Below are 22,565 nucleotides of genomic sequence, written 5' to 3'. Positions count from 1 at the left end.
ATTTATTAAACCATAGTAAAAGTAAATTTCTTACTTAAGTTAATTTTATCATCTCTATTTTTTGTGTTTATTTAAAATCAGACAAATCTGATATTATTGTAATCTCCAAGATGTTATTTAACAGTTGAGATAGTTATTTAATGCTTCGCTAACTAGCAGAAGACACTAGCCGGGTTTAAATCCCAGTTGTGCAGGCGGGGGAATTTTGTAACACTGCGTTACAATGTGCCCCTATTAGAAATATGCTTTTATATTTTATACTTTTATTAATTTTATTGAGAAAACATGAGAAAAAGGTGAATAAAGGACAACATGTCTTCCAATAGCACATCATCGAGTTTAACTGTACATGTTCTACCGTTATGATGTAGTACTTGTTACATGTTCTACCGTACATGTTCTACCGTTCTATATAGTGATTTACACAACCAAGCCATGACTTACCCGTCGAGAAGAAAGTAGGTGTCTACTGCGTCCCTCTTTCCACCTGGGAAAAGCTATCCCGATATTTATTTACATACCGATAAATAAAATTTGAATTTAATTAAAACTTCTCCTGTGGCTCGGCATAACTATGATCCTGCATTATATTGTACCGTGCAGTGCAGCCTTTCAAATGTGCCGCGGGAAATATCAACGTCTCCCATATGGTCTAGCGGTTAGGATTCCTGGTTTTCATCCAGGCTGCCCGGGTTCGACTCCCGGTATGGGAAGACAATTTTTTACATTGCCAACAAAATTCAAGTTATTCAAGTTCATCAATGATCATTTTTAGTTATTCACAGTCTTAGGGGCCTACACGAACTGCAGAAACAAGCAGTTTCTTGAAGATTCGGTACTGAATCATTTTCACAAATACAATTATATTGAATTCAGAAAATTTCACTATGGAATACTTTATCATAATTTCAATTTAGTACGTCATCATTTCAACTTTTCATCTCATTATCATGACGCATAGTCATAATTTAAATTTTTTATGTCAGAATTACAATTTTTGTCAATTACGCCTTTTTAATGTTTTAAAGTCATAATTTGGTTGTTGACTATAGTAGTGTTGCACCTGCATGTCCACTAACTCGCTTGTGGGAGTAAGAGTGTGTAAAGTAAACTCTCATTAGTGTTAGTAGAGTATTAGTGGACTGGTAGGGTTAGAATAAGTAATATTAGAATAAAATATCTGTTGGAGAGCATCACAATAAAGAGTTAGCAGATATTAAGCACATATTAAAATTACCATTTTTCAACCGAGCGAATCTGCGCATGAGAGGCCTTCTTCAACTTTTTAATTCAGAATTACAATAACGCCTTGTTAATGTAATACTTAAAACGTTTTTTAAGTCATAATTTGGTTGTTGACTATAGTAGTGTTGATGATGAAACGTGCTAGTGCTTTTTGTACCTCTCTGGTATTATAGTGTTTCAAGATGGCGGAACGACACGGAAGCCTCCTTGGACTTACCCGCCCCATGTAAATAAAAGATAAGAAATGATCTTTCTTAAAATCAGATCATTGGCACAGATCATTTTACACCCATGAGGACATATTTATGAATAAAGACAATGATTTTAGCTAATAAAATACCATTTTTTTCAATCTACACATGAGAGACCTTCAGAAGTCAGAACTTCAGGGGTCAACGGTTTAGGCCCGTTGGCGAAAGGCCCGATGTGTAAGGTAGTTTTCCAGATTTTCACCCAAAATCAAATACTGTATGACACTTTTCAAAGTTAGAATAACCTGTTGTGTTCTGAGACAAGGCCATTAACCGGTTCTTCTTTTGTTTTATAAATGTACTTTGCTTATTTCTAAATATCAACCTGATAAATATGAATACGATTAAACAAGATAATTTTTAAGAAAAAAAAAACATTTTTAAGAAAAATACAACTAAACCATGATAATGTTTAGTTTAGATGTTGATGATTTTTTGACAGTCATAAATGTTTCAGGCATAGTGCAACCAGATTTCTCTAACATCTCACTCACAACGCAAAACGTTGTAAATAAACATTTTCAAACTGTAATTTTATTTTATTGATTATGGTGATTTAAAGTTTTTGTTATTAACTAACACTTCAACATCCGGCACAAAATAAAGAGATCTCAGATCACAATCTACAGTTAGATATTCTCCTATGTATGTAAGTAGTTGTGCTTAAATCTTTGGCTGTATCTTTACACAGCATAGCGATGCAAAGTTCCACACTTTGGTAAAACCTGCAGGTAAAATTCCACAAAAGTAAATTCTAATTCTTCATCATCATGAGCCATTTAAAACAAATACAGAAAAGCCACTATAGTGATCCGTTTTGAATGTCTGTCATTGACATCTTGTTTCTTTTTGTACACTTTGCAAAAAGTACATAGAGTGTGGTCAAACACGTTAGGAATGTATCCTATACATTATAGGTCCTTCTACACGATAGGCCTTTAACCGGTTCTTTTTTGTTTTATAAAAAAAAGAAAACAAAAAATATGACTAAAAAAAAAGACTAAATCTTTCTGCGATGCCTACGAAACATCGACGTGAAAGATGAGTATGGCTGTTTTTCTGTTACCTATTACGCTTTAAACTCGTGTAACTATTACACTTATTTTGTGTGTGCGTAGCTAAACAATGGTTAAGCTAATGAATTACGGTTGACAAGTGGTATTTTTATGTAAATTGATTCATTTTTTTATTCCGTCCACACTTTGACACCAGAGTTTTATGATCTTCTTTTTAATTCTGCAGAATGCCGAAATGTTTTAACATATCGTAAATTTCAATCGTTAGATAAATCATCTAACTATTATATGTGAAACATAGGATTCACACATTGAACATTGTTATTGAACCGTTTTTCAATATTATTGAAAATAATTGTTAAATAAAAGCGCTATTGTTCTCGGCCTCATCAAAGTTCACATAGTTTTCACAGGAGCGTTCTGACTCTGAAACAAGACTTTAAAAGATTTTGTTTGCATTTCTTCTGAAACACCCTGTTTTGAAATGGTTTAACTTCACCAGCGTAACACTTACCGTACTGCCGGTTGTGATTGTAATGTTTTGTATGGCGTTTTCTTTATCTCTTTATATATCTCTTTGTTCATACACGACAGTATTCGCATGAATTGGCTTGATTTGTATCTTGATTTGATACAAGAGACATTTACATTATACCATAAATAGCGCTAAAATTTATATTTTAATATTTTAATTATATCTCTGGTTCTATGTTTTTAAAGACAAGGACGCCTCTTTCTATAAGCGACCCTCAAAATCTGTGCATACAACAAAATTACTTTTGTTTGAAGAAAAACTCAGCCGGTGCTATTGAAGTTATTAACACCCCTGAATTCGATAATGATGAGATATTTAACTCAATACGCTGGAATGCGCTAAAGAACTTTAACAATGGTCAAATTAACTTAAAGCCTACGCATCCTAACTACTTTCTAAATGTTTGTAAATCCAAAAATGTTGTCACTGGATCGAGTGAAAATAATAAACTTGTCCTCTGTTTTTATGCATCAAGTTAAATGTAAATTTGCAAATCCAAATGATAGGAAAACTTTATGATAGGAAAGTACGGACGGCGTCTTTGACCAAGCCTCTACATATGGGGCACTTGCTCAGAGAAGGCGCACATTCTTTGCACACAACTTGGTGACCACAGGGGATAAAGACAATGTTCACTTCTTTATCCATGCAAACTTTGCATGTGCGCTCCTCTTGAAGTCTTCTTAACTGTTCCTCCATAGGCAAGTCTGAAAGATCTTGACTCGGTGATGCAGCTTCATTTGTCTGGGCCATCAGGCCACGCTCAAATTCCATCTCTAAAGCAGACTCCACCGCTGCATCTTCTGAACGGTCTTCTCCAGGACCCACAGGATTGTTCTCTTGTTCTCTCACAAATTCTCTCGTGTCTCCATGAGTCAATAGCCGCTCAAATAGTCTTGGAAATCTTTCTTGAATCTGATGAACAAACTCTTGGCCCTTTTCTTGCAGCAGGTATTCACATCTTGGAAACCACTTGGCATGTTCTACCCATGGATCATCACCAGACTCCCAACATCTGAGTCCACCATCGCAAGAAAAGCACTTCACGTCATCATGACGAACAACATAGTAAAACCAGCCTTAGCCAATTGGTCTGGTCGAACAGTTATTCTTGAGGGCCAGTAGACAAATGTGAGCGACCTTTCTTCACACCGTTGCATTGCCCTGGAATGCAAGGGTGGGGGATGCCGAAGGCATCTGTGACACATGTCCTATATAACACACACATACATCCGTACAACATGACACCATATAACCCTTCTTCACACACATATGACACAAAGCTTGTTGTCTGTCACACACAAACACACACACACACACACACACACACACACACACACACACACACATACATCCGTATAACATGACACCGGCTGTTTGAAGCCGTCAAAACTATCCGTCAAAACTATCCGACTAAACTTCCGTCAAAAAACATCTGTTCTATTAATATAGGACAAAACTACCCGTCAAAATTATGATTTAGGACTAACTAGGTTTAAAACGGATTAAGCACCTGTCATAAAACATGATCGATGCGTGGGAGAGGTCAATAGGTTAATCCCATAACCCCTTTCGGGAAGTTCAACCTATCAATCATAAAAGGTCACAGGAAGTTCAACCTGTCACAAAGGTCAAAGTCATTAATCATTTTGACACAAGGTCCAGCATATATACTACTAAAATCATTCCTATACCAATTTAATGGAATACAAAAAATCAAACTCAAAAGTTAAAAGAGTCATAAAAGAAGCTAAAAGGAAATATTGGCATAACTTTTGTTGTAAAATAAGGGCAGAAGTCAGAGTGGGTGATGTTTGGAGCATGAGAGGCATTAGAAGGGAATTTTCTCTACCTGTGATTAAAAACAATGATGTGGAGGCAGTAACAAATCAAGAGAAAGCAGAGATGCTTGCGAAAGGTTTTGTTAAGGTCCATAGCTCAAAAAACTTAACTGATGAAGAATTATCTTGGAGAATTAAAGTAATAGATGAAAATAAAGGGTTACTGGAAAAGAAGGAAATAAATAAAAATGTACTTAATAAGGATTTTACATTATTTGAGCTTAAGAGAGTGTTAAACAGGGTTAGGAATACTTCACCAGGGAAAGATGGAATATGTTATAAAATGATTGATGAAGTTGATGATGTAGCTAAACATGTAATCTTAAGTCTTTATAATAAGATTTGGGAACAAGGAAGATTGCCTTTGTGTTGGAAACATTCTGTAGTGATTCCTATTGGAAAACCAGGAAAGGATAAGACTGAAGTTAAAAGTTATAGGCCAATAGCATTAACATCCAATTTATGCAAGCTTATGGAAAAGATGATCACTAGAAGACTAGTATATGAAATGGAAAAAAGAGATATTGTTTCCCCATATCAGAGCGGGTTCCGTAGTGGACGTACTACAATGGACCCTGTTGTATGTTTAGAAAATGAAATAAGGAAAGCACAAGCCAATTGAGAATCAGTTTTAGCAACATTCTTGGATATAGAGAAAGCATATGATATGCTATGGAAAGAGGGACTGTTAATTAAGTTGAATAGAATGGGTATTGGTGGCAAGATGTTTTCACGGGATTAGCTACTTTCTAAAGGATAGAACAATAGAAGTAAGAGTTGGGGTTAACTTCTCGAACATCTATTCAATAGAAAATGGAATACCTCAGGGTAGTGTATGCAGTCCAGTACTGTTTAACATTATGATTAATGATGTTTTTGATACAATTGATGACACTAGAATCAATAGAGCATTATATGCTGATGATGGAGCTGTGGATAAAAGGACGCAATCCTTTAATATTAGAATTAAGATGCAACTAGCAATCAGTAAGGTAGAAAAATGGGCATGTGAGTGGGGTTTTCATTTGTCTGTAGAGAAGACTCAATTTATTTGTTTTTCAAGGAAAAGAGTAAGTCCCTTACTAGAGCTTAAGCTGTATAACCAGTCCTTAAAGCAAGTTAATATTATTAGGTATTTGGGAGTGTGGTTTGATGTCAAATTAACATTTAAGGAACACATTCAGAAAATAATTGAGAGGTCCAAAAAAGGCATTAATGTTCTGAAATGTTTATCAGGATACAACTGGGGAGTTTCAGGGAAATCCCTTAAAATAATATATACTGCATTGATAAGATCGGTTTTGGATTATGGATGTATTGTGTATCTTTCTGCATCTAAGACATTGCTTAGTGAAATCAATAGAATGCAGGCTAAAAGTTTGAGGATATGTTGCGGAGCATTTAGAACCTCTTCCATACCAGCGTTGCAAGTACAAACAGGAGAAATACCTTTAAGCCTCAGACGTCTTAAATTGAGTATGGCGTACTGGATTAATTTAAATGGACATGATGAATCACACCCTACTAAGAAAGTTCTTAATGAGTGTTGGGAGTATGGTAGAACCCAGATTAGTAGCTTTGGTTGGGTTGGTAATAAACTAGCAAATCAAATGGAAATAGATGATATCACTTGTAGTAAGACAGTACCCCTGGTATCAAATCCACCTTGGCTGTTCTGCTCCCCTATGGTGAACATGGAAACCAGAGAGATAGATGTGTATCAGAACATAGAGCAATATTTAGAAAGTAGGTACTATAATACAACACAGATTTATACAGATGCATCTAAAGATCCAGAGGGTAAAACAGGTATTGCAGCTTACATCCCTGATTATAAAATCTCAATTAAAAAGAGAACATCAGATCATTTGTCCATATTTGCAGCAGAAATGACAGCCATTAATATCGCATTGCATTGGATAGAAGAAGTTAGGCCCCCAAAGGCAGTTATTTGTTCTGATTCTATGTCATCTCTCACATCCATTCAAAATGGAGAATCATCATGCCGACAGGACTTATTGAATGAAATTAATAATATTATATTAGCAATTAGTCAACAGGGAATATTAATTCAGTTTGTATGGGTTCCTGCCCATAAAGGAGTTGGTGGTAATGAGGAAGCAGACAGGCTGGCAAAAGAGGCTACTAAAGAAGAGGAAGTTCAAGTAAGCATTCCACTCAGTAAATCAGAAGTTAAGGTACTCATTAATCACAAAGTTAATAAAATATGGCAAGCTGAATGGGATAAGGATAAAAAGGTAGACACTTATACAGTATACAAAAATATATCTCAAGTTGCAAATATAGTTATTCAAACAGACAGGAAGAGGTTTGGACTGAGAATAGGCCATACTGGTTTAAATGACAGCTTATACATTTTACATAAACATCCATCTGGGAAATGTGAGAATTGTGGAGTGAGAGAGGATGTAGATCATGTTCTTTTAAGATGCATAAGATTTTCCAGACAAAGAGAGAAACTGAAGAGGGAAGTGAATGCAGTAAATAAAACATTTTCTTTAGAAACTTTATTAAGTGAGCCTAGATCAGAAAACATCACTAATGCTATGATAGCATTTATCAAAGAAATTTTTTTTTTGCTTTTGTTTTTTGTGTGTGTGTAAGTGAATGACATCCATTTGGTTGCACCTCAGTCCAGTAGATGGCGGTAATACACTTTGACTGTAAACTGCCAAAAAACTTAACAGAAGAAGAAGAAGAAGAAGAAGAAGAAGAAGAAGAAGAAGAAGAGCACAGACAGGAATCATGACAGTTACCTTTACCTTGATATCCCTGTTTATTTGTCAGCAAAAGTCTGCAGGATGAAGATGAACACGCTAGTTGATCATCATAGATCTGAGTCATTTTCTCTCTCTGTCTTCAGTCTGAATAGATGCAGAATTACAGAGACACAGAGTCTCATCCTGACTTCAGCTCTGAGATCAAACCCGTCACACCTGAGAGAGCTGGACCTGAGCAGGAATAAACTAGGAGACTCTGGAGTGAAAAACCTCAGTGATCTACTGATGAACCCACAATTCAAGCTGGAGAAACTAGAGTTAGTATCATTATACCAATTATACCATCATTATACCATCATGATACCAATCTATTTAGACTAAAACACTTTAATATTGTATTTGTGCAAACTTAGTATTTTGTGATCTGGTGAAATAAAGATGAAGATCTCTCTTCCTCTGCTTTATTTGCTGATGAAGATGATGTGACTTTACAGAATAAAGAGTTTTCTTTTCTTCTGTCTTATTTTCTGCTCTCTCTCTGCTAATGTAGTTTAAGAGGCTGTGATATGACAGATGAAGGTTGTTCTGATGTGACTTCAGCTCTGAAATCAAACCCGTCACACCTGAGAGAGCTGGACCTGAGCTGGAATAATCTAGGAGACTCTGGAGTGAAAAACCTCAGTGATCTACTGATGAACCCACAACTCAAGCTGGAGAAACTACAGTTAGTATCATTATACCATCATGATACCATCATGATACCAATCTATTTAGACTAAAACACTTTAATATTGTATTTGTGCAAACTTAGTATTTTGTGATCTGGTGAAATAAAGATGAAGATCTCTCTTCCTCTGCTTTATTTGCTGATGAAGATGATGTGACTTTACAGAATAAAGAGTTTTCTTTTCTTCTGTCTTATTTTCTGCTCTCTCTCTGCTAATGTAGTTTAAGAGGCTGTGATATGACAGATGAAGGTTGTTCTAATGTGACTTCAGCTCTGAAATCAAACCCGTCACACCTGAGAGAGCTGGACCTGAGCGGGAATACACTAAGAGACTCTGGAGTGAAAAACCTCAGTGATCTACTGATGAACCCACAATTCAAGCTGGAGAAACTAGAGTTAGTATCATTATACCAATTATACCATCATGATACCAATCTATTTAGACTAAAACACTTTAATATTGTATTTGTGCAAACTTAGTATTTTGTGATCTGGTGAAATAAAGATGAAGATCTCTCTTCCTCTGCTTTATTTGCTGATGAAGATGATGTGACTTTACAGAATAAAGAGTTTTCTTTTCTTCTGTCTTATTTTCTGCTCTCTCTCTGCTAATGTAGTTTAATCCGCTGTGATATGACAGATGAAGGTTGTTCTGATGTGACTTCAGCTCTGAAATCAAACCCGTCACACCTGAGAGAGCTGGACCTGAGCGGGAATACACTAAGAGACTCTGGAGTGAAAAACCTCAGTGATCTACTGATGAACCCACAACTCAAGCTGGAGAAACTACAGTTAGTATCATTATACCAATTATACCATCATGATACCATCATGATACCAATCTATTTAGACTAAAACACTTTAATATTGTATTTGTGCAAACTTAGTATTTTGTGATCTGGTGAAATAAAGATGAAGATCTCTCTTCCTCTGCTTTATTTGCTGATGAAGATGATGTGACTTTACAGAATAAAGAGTTTTCTTTTCTTCTGTCTTATTTTCTTCTCTCCCTCTGCTAATGTAGGTTAAGCCGGTGTGATATGACAGATGAAGGTTGTTCTGATGTGACTTCAGCTCTGAAATCAAACCCGTCACACCTGAGAGAGCTGGACCTGAGCGGGAATACACTAAGAGACTCTGGAGTGAAAAACCTCAGTGATCTACTGATGAACCCACAATTCAAGCTGGAGAAACTAGAGTTAGTATCATTATACCAATTATACCATCATGATACCAATCTATTTAGACTAAAACACTTTAATATTGTATTTGTGCAAACTTAGTATTTTGTGATCTGGTGAAATAAAGATGAAGATCTCTCTTCCTCTGCTTTATTTGCTGATGAAGATGATGTGACTTTACAGAATAAAGAGTTTTCTTTTCTTCTGTCTTATTTTCTGCTCTCTCTCTGCTAATGTAGTTTAATCCGCTGTGATATGACAGATGAAGGTTGTTCTGATGTGACTTCAGCTCTGAAATCAAACCCGTCACACCTGAGAGAGCTGGACCTGAGCGGGAATACACTAAGAGACTCTGGAGTGAAAAACCTCAGTGATCTACTGATGAACCCACAACTCAAGCTGGAGAAACTACAGTTAGTATCATTATACCAATTATACCATCATGATACCATCATGATACCAATCTATTTAGACTAAAACACTTTAATATTGTATTTGTGCAAACTTAGTATTTTGTGATCTGGTGAAATAAAGATGAAGATCTCTCTTCCTCTGCTTTATTTGCTGATGAAGATGATGTGACTTTACAGAATAAAGAGTTTTCTTTTCTTCTGTCTTATTTTCTTCTCTCCCTCTGCTAATGTAGGTTAAGCCGGTGTGATATGACAGATGAAGGTTGTTCTGATGTGACTTCAGCTCTGAAATCAAACCCGTCACACCTGAGAGAGCTGGACCTGAGCGGGAATAAACTAGGAGACTCTGGAGTGAAAACCCTCAGTGATCTACTGATGAACCCACAATTCAAGCTGGAGAAACTACAGTTAGTATCATTATACCAATTATACCATCATGATACCATCATGATACCAATCTATTTAGACTAAAACACTTTAATATTGTATTTGTGCAAACTTAGTATTTTGTGATCTGGTGAAATAAAGATGAAGATCTCTCTTCCTCTGCTTTATTTGCTGATGAAGATGATGTGACTTTACAGAATAAAGAGTTTTCTTTTCTTCTGTCTTATTTTCTTCTCTCCCTCTGCTAATGTAGGTTAAGCCGGTGTGATATGACAGATGAAGGTTGTTCTGATGTGACTTCAGCTCTGAAATCAAACCCGTCACACCTGAGAGAGCTGGACCTGAGCGGGAATAAACTAGGAGACTCTGGAGTGAAAAACCTCAGTGATCTACTGATGAACCCACAACTCAAGCTGGAGAAACTACAGTTAGTATCATTATACCAATTATACCATCATGATACCATCATGATACCAATCTATTTAGACTAAAACACTTTAATATTGTATTTGTGCAAACTTAGTATTTTGTGATCTGGTGAAATAAAGATGAAGATCTCTCTTCCTCTGCTTTATTTGCTGATGAAGATGATGTGACTTTACAGAATAAAGAGTTTTCTTTTCTTCTGTCTTATTTTCTTCTCTCCCTCTGCTAATGTAGGTTAAGCCGGTGTGATATGACAGATGAAGGTTGTTCTGATGTGACTTCAGCTCTGAAATCAAACCCGTCACACCTGAGAGAGCTGGACCTGAGCGGGAATACACTAAGAGACTCTGGAGTGAAAAACCTCAGTGATCTACTGATGAACCCACAATTCAAGCTGGAGAAACTAAAGTTAGTATCATTATACAGATGTGGCCTTTAAAAATGCGCGTCTCAGAGAAAAGAATGCCACGAGCACTTCCGAAATTCTGCGGGATCGTGCAGAAGGGGGATTAGGTGTTGGACGCAGGAAATACTAAAACCTGTAGATGGCAGTCGTGTTTCATGTGGCCATACTGAGTTGAGGAAGTATGACGAATACAATGTTTTCTTTTGCCAGTTACATAAACAGTCACATATTCTTCATAAAAATCCGACTCAAACGCGCATCATTTGTCTTATTTTTTTTCCTGTGTACTTACAGTAGAAGAGACGTGATGTAGGCTATGATAACTGAGTCTTATAACACAATAATTTGCGAAGACCTTTAAAGAGACCGAGATCATTTGCGCAATATCATTATCTAATTTTACATTTAGTTCATTTTTGCATCTTAACGTTTTAAATAGTTTTAACATGGTTGTAATGCGCTTTTCTGCATTACTGTACAGTACTTTTTATATTATCATGTTTCCCTTATAGGCGTCGATTTCGGTGGGGACGGTGGGTACGCACCCACCAGATTTCGTCATGAGTCATTTTGTACCCACCACTTTTAACTTCAGTCCATATTAATTTGACTTTTGGTTCGATTTTTTTTTACCGTTTTCAGTGGTTATGAGGAGCTTAATTAATTTAACCTGAGATGTGCGTTATATCGCTTTTTGATCATTCTTTGTGTTGTCGAATTTTGACACAGTTTCATTATTTGTTCATAATAATTTGATTCATAATTATGTCATTTTTTTCTAAAAGTAAAAAAAACAAAGTTTTTTCTAAAAGCAATATTCTAAAGAGATACAAAGACATTGTACGTGTACCCACCAGATTTTGCCATGAGTCATTTTGTACCCACCACTTTTAACGTCCGTTGACCGTTTTCAGTGGTTATGAGGAGCAATATGAGAGAAATTTTTTGTAATCATTGTCTGACACAACAAAAAAAAATTATAATATTCATTTTATTTTAATTTTCGTGTTCGCATTTATGAGGGAAAAAACAATGTGTCAGTTTACGGTAATGGACGTGAGCGCTCTAAAAGCGGCAATAAAAGACTGCTTTAAAACTTTCACAGAGACCTCAAACAGAACAGCTGCCTTTCTTTAAATCATATTTCGTTTTGTATTAATTATATCTTAATTTTAATCAATGTTTCGTGAACCAATTGCCTGGATTTAAGAAGTAAATATAGCAGACAATCACGACATTGGAGGCGCCGGCGATATCTCATAAATGAACCGAAACTCAGCGTGTAATGCACATTCACATTTACAGTGTATTTAGACACATTTAGACGCATTCATAATCATTACTTTTACCGGTTCTTTGTGGCAAGCTTTATGCGTGCGGTCGTGCGCTTGAGTGCGGCTATATTATAGTAAATGCTCATTACTTAAAACAAAGCATAAGCCTCTTCCTGGCATGCAATGGAATCTACAATGTCAGTTGGTTATATCAACATATGTCAAATTAAGTTACGCGATATCAACAAATTAAGCTATAAACATTAATTTGAAATAACTTAAAGCGTATGTATAGTATATTTGCTTAAATAGCATTTAAACAAAGGAACTGCAAGGGATTAAAACCCTGCCCACACGCTGGTGAAAACTGGAAAAACGTACTCGGTTACTAACGTAACCTCGGTTCTCTCTAGAGAGAGGAACGAGTACTGCGTAGAATACGCTAGGGGAAAATCCTTTTCCACGAGAATACTGAAGCCAAAAAAATTATCCTTTAATTTTGCATTAATGTAAAACGCGTTGCGGCAGCATACAGACATAGGCGAGGCAGCTCGCGCGCCTATTGGCTGGTCTGCTGGCAACTGCTTAAGCCTATCGAGCGAGACCTAGAGTGACGTCAGACCCAATGAGGGCGCTTCGCGCCCTCTGCGTCACGTCCCGCCGAAACGGGCGTGGCTTAGGTCTATAAATACCGCTCGCAAGCATTATTTCTCTGATTTTTCATCCTTCAGCGAAGCAACTCACATCGCTGGATCCGAGAAGAAGCCGCGCTGTTGAAGAAGCACTTCAGCGGGACGAGTCGAGAAGCTGCTGGCCGCGCCGCCTTCATCGCCTTCCTGCTGCGCTATCCGGTGCTGTATCCTTTTCTCTTTTACTATGCCTTGTGTGTGTGCTCGCCACCGCGACACACACTCTCATTGCACTAAAAGAGCCGGGCGTCTTTTTCAAGACGCCCCTTTCCTGAGGATCACGCAGTTCTCGCGCTCGCTGACGGCGACTGCCCTCACTGAGCTAGGTACTGCCTATGGTGACTCTGAGGACTCACCGGGCATCCTTCTCCGAGACTGCTCCTCCGTCCTTCCAAGCCGCAAAGCTCGCCGGTTCGCCCGCTTGCCTTGCCTGCTTGGGGGATGATACCTGCTCGCCCTCTGTTCGAGCCGCGCAACCGCGCCGTTCACAGGGGATGTCTGGAGCGGACCGTCACGCGTCACTCACCGGCGAAAGGAGAAAAGTGTTTACAGTCCCGTCGAGACCGGACTGAACACATTTCTCGCACACGTCTCAGTTCCCTGATCAGGCGACTGGAAGTGCCTATACTGCAGCAAACGTGCCTGTTTAATACACGCACGCCTGCAAGCAAACGCCGAAGAAAACATGTTGACGCTCTTTCATATGCTCGTGCATCTGAAAGCCTTTGTGTTTCCCCCCTGTGGCTCAGTGGCGGAATCCAAGGTTTTTTCACACGGGAGACCGGTGTTCGAATCCCGGTCTAACGGCAGATAAATTATGCCGCCAATGCTTCGTTCTGTCAGTTCCCTGGAAGGCGACTGCAGACGTGCATTTTGCAGCCGACGAGCGCGTTGTACAACCCGCTCGCCTGCATCCAGACACCGTTTCTATGGTTCCCGTGCGTCACTGGCGAAAGGAGAAAAGTGTTTACAGTCCCGTCGAGACCGGACTGACCTCATTTCTCACACATGTCTCAGTTCCCTGATCAGGCGACTGGAAATGTCTATACTGCAGCAAACGTGCCTGTTTATTATACACGCACGCCTGCAAGCAAATGCCGAAGTAAACATGTTGACGCTCTTTTATATGCTCGTGCATCTGAAAGCTTTTGTGTTTCCCCCCCTGTGGCTCAGTGGCGGAAACCTAGGTTTTGTCACACGGGAGACCGGTGTTCGAATCCCGGTCTAACGGCAGAAAAATTATGCCGCCAATGCTTCGTTCTGTCAGTTCCCTGGAAGGCGACTGCAGACGTGCATTTTGCAGCCGACGAGCGCGTTGTGTAACCCGCTCGCCTGCACCCAGACACCGTTTCTATGGTTCCTGTGCGTCACTGGCGAAAGGAGAAAAGAGTGTTTTAGTCCCGCTGTGGCCGGGCCGATCTCAATCTCTTACACATTTCTCATTCCCCTCTGATATTCAGGCGACTGGAAATGTCTTTATTGCAGTGAGCGAGCCTGTTGTTACACGCACGCCTGCAATCAAACGCCAGCATGTTGACGCTCTCTGATAAAACTCGCGCTGACTGAAATCTTATGTGTCATCCCCTGTGGGCCAGTGGCAGAATCACAGATTTCCGCACGAGAGACCCGTGTTCGATCCCGGGTCTACCGGCAAATAAAATTATGCCGCCAATGCTCGCTCTGTCAGTTCCCTGAAGAGGCGACTGCAGATGTGTATTTTGCAGCCAACGAGTGCGTTGTACAACCCCCTCGCCTGCACCCAAACCTTGCCGCTCGTCCAGTTCCAAGAAATGTGACTGGTCCAGCGTATTTAGCAGCCAACAAGCCGGTTCCATTGCCCGCTTGCCTGCATAAAAAAGCCTTTTTATGGCTACCCAGATAAATCCCTTAAAGAGTGTATTTTCTGGTGTCCCGGCCACGGCCGACGGTGTTTTCATGTGTAGAAAAAATGGCTACTACTCAGTGCCCATTCCTACACACAAACACAGCCCTTCACACAGGGCTTGCGCACATAAAATCGACTCAGATCGATTGCGCTTTAAACGTAGCAAACGTGCACACTACCCAGTGCCCACAAACGCTACTTCCCACATGTCTCACGGTCTCTGTAAATACAGGACCAGTATGCATACGCTCTGCTCACGCGAGCAATGCTGTAAAAGTGGTGTATGTGCCCGCTGCTCTGCGCCCACGCCCACACACAGACATGAAACTAGCCCAGCCCTCCTCCTCTCAGCTAAACACTGCGGAGGAGTCGAGCGCGGGCATTCTGCCCGCTGTTATCAGCGCGCCCCCTGCCTCAGATGTCATGAGCGCGACGCTTATGTCACAGCACGCAAAAGCCGCTGTATCGCGAGCCGATCAGAGCGCGCTTCGCATCCGGCCCCTAGCTACTCGCGCACCTGCGTGGGAAAAGCTTCCCGGGGTTTTCGAGATGGGTGCTGAACATCATAAAGGAGGCTATTCGCTGCAGTTTCGCCGACGCCCTCGCCGCTTCATGGCGCGCGTCGAGACCACGGTAGAATCGAAAGTAGCCCATCTACTTCGAGCCGAGTTTTTGAAACTGTTGAGCAAAGGGGCTATAGAACCCCTATCTCAAGCTCAAAGCGAGGGGGGCTTTACAGCAGATACTTCCTGGTGCCCAAAAAAGACGGGGGTCTCAGACCCATACTAGATCTGCGGCAGTTGAACAGAGCGCTTATGAAGCGCCAGTTCAGGATGCTCACAACCAGAAAAATCCTCGCGCACGTCCGCCAGGGGGACTGGTTTGTGTCAATAGATCTAAAAGACGCGTATTTTCAAATACAGATAGCGTCACGTCACAGGCGATTTTTGAGATTCGCCTTCGAGGGCCAGGCATATCAGTACACAGTCCTGCCTTTCGGCTTGTCCCTGGCACCCCGTACATTTACGAGGTGCATGGATGCAGCGCTCGCACCCCTCAGATACGGGGCATACGAGTGCTGAACTATCTGGACGACTGGCTGATTCTAGCCCAATCTCACTCAGAGCTCGTAGAGCACAGGACCATTTTACTCGATCACCTCGAGAATCTCGGTCTCGCAGTGAATTGGGAGAAGAGCTCACTTTTCCCCAGACAGATTATATCTTTTCTGGGAATAGAGCTGAACTCGCTGCTAATGACAGCACGCCTGTCATCTCAGCGCACACTAGACATTCGTCGCGCAGCCGGCGCGTTCCGCTGCGGCGCGATAGTCCCTCTCAAAGCTTTTCAAAGGATGCTCGGCCTGATGGCCTCAGCATCTTCAGTTCTCCAGTTGGGCCTTCTGCGCATGCGCCCACTGCAGTTCTGGCTCAGAAAGAGAGTACCACGCTCAGCGTGGGCCTCCGGTCGGCTTCGCGTCAAGGTCAATCGAGCATGCATTGCAGCTTTGAAACCTTGGGAGGCAAAAGACTGGTACCAATCAGGTGTAAGCCTGGGGACTTCCTCGAGAGTGATGGTGGTGTCCACGGACGCATCCACCTCGGGATGGGGAGCGCTGCTCGAGGGCAGACCGTTTTTTGGCCTATGGTCAAAGCGGGAGAAGCTCTTACATATCAACTGCCTCGAAATGTTGGCAGTGAGCAAAGCGCTCACGCGCTTTTGTCCCCTCATACAGGGGCACCACGTGCTAATACGTTCAGACAACGTCTCAGTGGTGTCCTACATAAATCGCCAGGGCGGCCTCAGGTCCCTGTCTCTGTACAGGCTAACCAGGCGCCTCCTGATATGGGCCCGCAGCAACCTGCTCTCACTGAGAGCAGCGCACGTGCCAGGGCTCCTAAACATAGGACCAGACAGACTGTCCAGGAACCAAGTTCCGACAGGGGAATGGTCTTTGCACCCACAGACAGTCCAGCTGCTGTGGAAGAAATTCGGCAGAGCGGAAGTAGACCTGTTCGCGTCTCAGGAAAACGCTCACTGTCCAGAATTTTTCTCGAAGAGCAAGGACGCGCTGACCCACGAGTGGCCTCGCCGTCCTCTCTACGCTTTTCCCCCCGTCTCCCTCCTGACTCAGGTGATAGAACGGGTCAGGGAAGAAGGACGCTCAGTGCTGCTTGTAGCCCCACTTTGGATGAGCCAACCTTGGTTCCCAATCGCGATGCAGTTAGCAAGCACCGCCCCGTGGCCAGTGCCTCTGAGGAGGGATCTCCTCTCTCAAGCCAACGGCTCGATTTGGCATCCTCACCCAGAGCTGTGGTCCCTCCATGTGTGGGCCATCAATGGGTACCCGCTGACCTCCCACAGGGAGTGCTAAACACTATCACACAGGCCAGAGCTCCGTCTACGCGACGTCTCTATGCCTCAAAATGGTCAGTGTTCTCTAGCTGGTGCACAGCTCGTGGTGTGTCACCCCTGCATTGCGGTGTGACGGAGGTTCTTTCCTTCCTACAGGAGCTGTTGGATAAGGGCAGGTCCCCTTCCACGCTCAAAGTCTATGTAGCGGCCATAGCAGTGTTCTCTTCGACCACGCTCGGCCAGTCTATTGGAAGGAATGATTTAGTTATTCGCTTCCTTCGTGGAGCTAAGAGACTGAATCCTCCCAGACCTCCCACAGTCCCTATATGGGACCTTTCTACGGTACTGGAAGCCATGAAAGGTCATCCATTTGAGCCCTTGCAGGAGATTGATCTTAAACACCTGTCTTTCAAGACGGCGTTTCTTCTGGCTCTCGCTTCAGTGAAGCGCATAGGGGACTTACACGCGCTCTCAGTAAGCGCGACGTGCATGGAATTTGGGCCGAATGACTCTAGAGTTATACTCAAACCTAAGCACGGTTATGTTCCTAAATCCCTCAATACACCGTTCAGAGCACAGGTCATTTCCCTGTCTGCCCTGCCGGTCACTGAAGGAAATATGGACGAAAGCTCCCTTTGCCCAGTCAGGGCGTTAAGAGCTTATGTGTCTCGCTCGTCTGTTTTCAGACAGATGGAGCGGCTCTTTGTTTCGTTCAGCGGACGTTCTAAGGGACAAGCCGCTTCGAAACAGACCCTATCCAGATGGGTAGTGGACGCGATAGCGCTAGCTTACACAACCAAGGGCATGCAGTGCCCGCTGGGTGTCAAAGCGCACTCCACGAGAAGCATGGCTTCATCGTGGGCATGGTCAAGTGGGATTGCCTTGCAAGATATTTGTATGGCGGCAGGCTGGGCCTCTCCGTCTACATTTATAAGGTTTTACAACCTAGAGGTTCCCGCACTACAGGCCAGACTACTGTCGGTCTAGTATGGCCAAAATCTCATAGCTGGCGCTGTCAGTTATGCAGCTATTGAGTACTGCAATCCTTGCTCTATGCTGCTATAAGGAAGATAGTGGCTAACCCCCCTTTCTTCCAGGATTCCCTGTGGGTCCCCTGGGTGATTATGTACTGTATGAACTCCGGGCTGTCGCCCTTGAGTCTATGGTATCAGATCCCAGCACGCACGGCGTTTTACATTAGGTTCCCCTAGCGTATTCTACGCAGTACGAGAGTATCTCTCGTAAGAGAACGTACTCGGTTACTAACGTAACCTCGGTTCTCTCTAGAGAGAGGAACGAGTACTGCGTATCCTGCCGTGCCTGCACGCGCTCTGGTTGCTTCGACTATGAAAAACCAGAGAAATAATGCTTGCGAGCGGTATTTATAGACCTAAGCCACGCCCGTTTCGGCGGGACGTGACGCAGAGGGCGCGAAGCACCCTCATTGGGTCTGACGTCACTCTAGGTCTCGCTCGATAGGCTTAAGCAGTTGCCAGCAGACCAGCCAATAGGCGCGCGAGCTGCCTCGCCTATGTCTGTATGCTGCCGCAACGCGTTTTACATTAATGCAAAATTAAAGGATAATTTTTTTGGCTTCAGTATTCTCGTGGAAAAGGATTTTCCCCTAGCGTATTCTACGCAGTACTCGTTCCTCTCTCTAGAGAGAACCGAGGTTACGTTAGTAACCGAGTACGTTTTTCCAGTTTTCACCAGCGTGTGGGCAGGGTTTTAATCCCTTGCAGTTCCTTTGTTTAAATGCTATTTAAGCAAATATACTATACATACGCTTTAAGTTATTTCAAATTAATGTTTATAGCTTAATTTGTTGATATCGCGTAACTTAATTTGACATATGTTGATATAACCAACTGACATTGTAGATTCCATTGCATGCCAGGAAGAGGCTTATGCTTTGTTTTAAGTAATGAGCATTTACTATAATATAGCCGCACTCAAGCGCACGACCGCACGCATAAAGCTTGCCACAAAGAACCGGTAAAAGTAATGATTATGAATGCGTCTAAATGTGTCTAAATACACTGTAAATGTGAATGTGCATTACACGCTGAGTTTCGGTTCATTTATGAGATATCGCCGGCGCCTCCAATGTCGTGATTGTCTGCTATATTTACTTCTTAAATCCAGGCAATTGGTTCACGAAACATTGATTAAAATTAAGATATAATTAATACAAAACGAAATATGATTTAAAGAAAGGCAGCTGTTCTGTTTGAGGTCTCTGTGAAAGTTTTAAAGCAGTCTTTTATTGCCGCTTTTAGAGCGCTCACGTCCATTACCGTAAACTGACACATTGTTTTTTCCCTCATAAATGCGAACACGAAAATTAAAATAAAATGAATATTATAATTTTTTTTTGTTGTGTCAGACAATGATTACAAAAAATTTCTCTCATATTGCTCCTCATAACCACTGAAAACGGTCAACGGACGTTAAAAGTGGTGGGTACAAAATGACTCATGGCAAAATCTGGTGGGTACACGTACACTGTCTTTGTATCTCTTTAGAATATTGCTTTTAGAAAAACTTTTAGTTTTTTTAATTTTACTTTTAGAAAAAAACGACATAATTATGAATCAAATTATTATGAACAAGTAATGAAACTGTGTCAAAATTCGACAACACAAATAATGATCAACAAGCGATATAACGCACATCTTAGATTAAATTAATTATATAAAAAACAGGGAACATTTTGTAAAAGCAAAACTGAACAAAATGCATACTTAAAATAATTGTATTAGGCCATGTGTTACCGAATATTTAATACCACTTCCCCATAATGTTGTAATTATTTTTTTAAAACAACATCTGTCAAACTGTCAATCAGATACCTCTTATCTGGTCATTTTTATTTTATTTTAGAAGTCATAACTGTTGATCACCCTTTGTATGGAATTTGTGAATATGAATATTTAGAAGATTTACAAACTGTCGGCAAGACCTTAAACCAACCCCGGACATTCTGAGACTAACGGGGAAAAATCTTTATGCTTAATGCATTAAGACAGTTCAATTAAAATATTTATTAATAATGTAATGGCAAATCAGATGCGCCCAAAATATAAATGCTACGCGTTGAGCTGCAACATTACCTCACAAGAAATATCTGCACGAATTAAGAATCTGGGTAAGTCGCATTATTTAATTGCATTATGTTAGGATTATTTTGTGTATATATATAAAAAATACTGCTGGGTTTTTACAGGCAGAGTCACGTGTATTATGCTCACACTAAATTCTCTGTTGCACTTATATAAATGCGCATTGCATGCACAATCATCTTACATTTTTACATTTTACATTTACATTTATTCATTTAGCTGACGCTTTTATCCAAAGCGACTTACAATTGCTATACATGTCAGAGGTCGCACGCCTCTGGAGCAACTAGGGGTTAAGTGTCTTGCTCAGGGACACATTGGTGTCTCACAGTGGATTCGAACCCGGGTCTCTCACACCAAAGGCGTGTGTCTTATCCACTGCGCCATCACCACCCCATATGATCTTAATAGTTGTACAAAAAAGTTATGCGCTAGGCTACTGGCAAGAACGTCACTTTGCTGTTTTAATAAAAGCAATGTTAAATAGTCTGCATGCACTCATCTCCTGGAAACCACAGCAATGACAAAGCATATAAAAATTCGTAAACGTTGTCCAATACCCCTTCTTGTCTTAATGAACCTTTTGCATTTACAAATATTTTCAAATGTCTGTATAATACAGTAGCCTACTGTAAATATTTGTGTCTATTACTATTTATAATTTATATTTTATTGTGGATGTTTTCTCACAATCATGACGTAATGTGAATTAAAAGAAAAAATCTAATGTAAAGTTGTTTTTTATGCGCCACCTGGTGGATATTCTGTGAAGCGAAACACATTGAGGGAATTTGTAAGTAGCGCCCCCCGAAAGCACTTGCAGAATTCTGCGAGACTCTACGAGACGAATTGCCGAATGCCGCGGGAGAAAACGCGCGTTTTTAAAGGCCAGATCTGTACCAATTATACCATCATGATACCAATCTATTTAGACTAAAACACTTTAATATTGTATTTGTGCAAACTTAGTATTTTGTGATCTGGTGAAATAAAGATGAAGATCTCTCTTCCTCTGTTTTATTTGCTGATGAAGATGATGTGACTTTACAGAATAAAGAGTTTTCTTTTCTTCTGTCTTATTTTCTGCTCTCTCTCTCTGCTAATGTAGTTTAATCCGCTGTGATATGACAGATGAAGGTTGTTCTGATGTGACTTCAGCTCTGAAATCAAACCCGTCACACCTGAGAGAGCTGGACCTGAGCGGGAATACACTAAGAGACTCTGGAGTGAAAAACCTCAGTGATCTACTGATGAACCCACAATTCAAGCTGGAGAAACTACAGTTAGTATCATTATACTGTACAGCAATTACAGTGTGACTGAAGTTTATTTATTTGAAGACAGCAGGGCTTATGTTTCATTGTTTATAGCAGTGCACTTTCTGGGTTTCCCTATTGCTCACAGGGGGTTAAAGTGGGATGTGAGTGTGCCGTACGGACTCTTAGGGTGTATTCACACCTGCCTCGTTTGGTTCGATTGAATCGAACTCTAGTTCGTTTCCCCCCTTGGTGCGGACCTTTTGGGCAGGTGTGAATACAGCAATCGAACTCGGGTGCGGACCAAACAATCGAACCGAGACCCAGCTGAAGAGGTGGTCTCGGTACGGTTCCAAACGAACTCTGGTACGGTTCGTTTACGGTGTGAACATGAACCGACCCAATTGCAAGAAAGCACTGCGCCTTTGAGTTAACAGGCTTCCGTAGTCGTAGTTGCGTTATGGGAAAGTGATCTGTTGTTGATTTACTTGATAAAATGAGTCGTGGTTTGACCTGGAGCTTCGAAGAGACGAGCTGCCTTATTAACATTTGGGCAGATGCCCATGTAGCACAGCTGCTGGAGAGGACACATAAAAATACTGATGTGTTCAATATGTTTACTGAATGGATGAAGGAGAGGGGATATGAGCGGTCTCCCGCACAGTGCCGCGTTAAAGTAAAAAAACTTCGGCAGCATTATATGAAAGTGCGCGATGCTCTAAACAAGAGTGGAAATTCAGGAGAAGAGAAAGAAAAATGTCAATGGTACGACGAACTGGACAAAATCCTAGGAACGCGACCAACAGTTTGTCCCG

The 22,565-nt window shown here is 41.1% G+C and overlaps 1 protein-coding gene across 1 annotated transcript in view; it reads left to right on the top strand.

Moving 5' to 3' along the window:
- LOC308695671 (uncharacterized protein) overlaps nt 1-22,565 on the top strand; it is a gene marked incomplete at its 5' end in the record, with an annotated part of 63,983 nt that overhangs the window by 33,592 nt on the left and 7,826 nt on the right. The window contains 8 exons of the mRNA XM_081373849.1: nt 8,658-8,751; nt 8,974-9,147; nt 9,381-9,554; nt 9,777-9,950; nt 10,184-10,357; nt 10,591-10,764; nt 10,998-11,171; nt 21,603-21,776. Of these exons, the coding sequence (XP_081229975.1) occupies nt 8,658-8,751; nt 8,974-9,147; nt 9,381-9,554; nt 9,777-9,950; nt 10,184-10,357; nt 10,591-10,764; nt 10,998-11,171; nt 21,603-21,776 (1,312 nt within the window). The remainder of the gene's footprint in view (nt 1-8,657; nt 8,752-8,973; nt 9,148-9,380; nt 9,555-9,776; nt 9,951-10,183; nt 10,358-10,590; nt 10,765-10,997; nt 11,172-21,602; nt 21,777-22,565) is intronic.

This window comes from Scardinius erythrophthalmus (genome assembly GCF_964197995.2).
Source record: "Scardinius erythrophthalmus genome assembly, chromosome: 9".
NCBI lineage: Eukaryota > Metazoa > Chordata > Actinopteri > Cypriniformes > Leuciscidae > Scardinius > Scardinius erythrophthalmus.
Note: the sequence above shows the minus strand (reverse complement) of the source record. Positions and strands in the feature narration are given on the sequence as shown.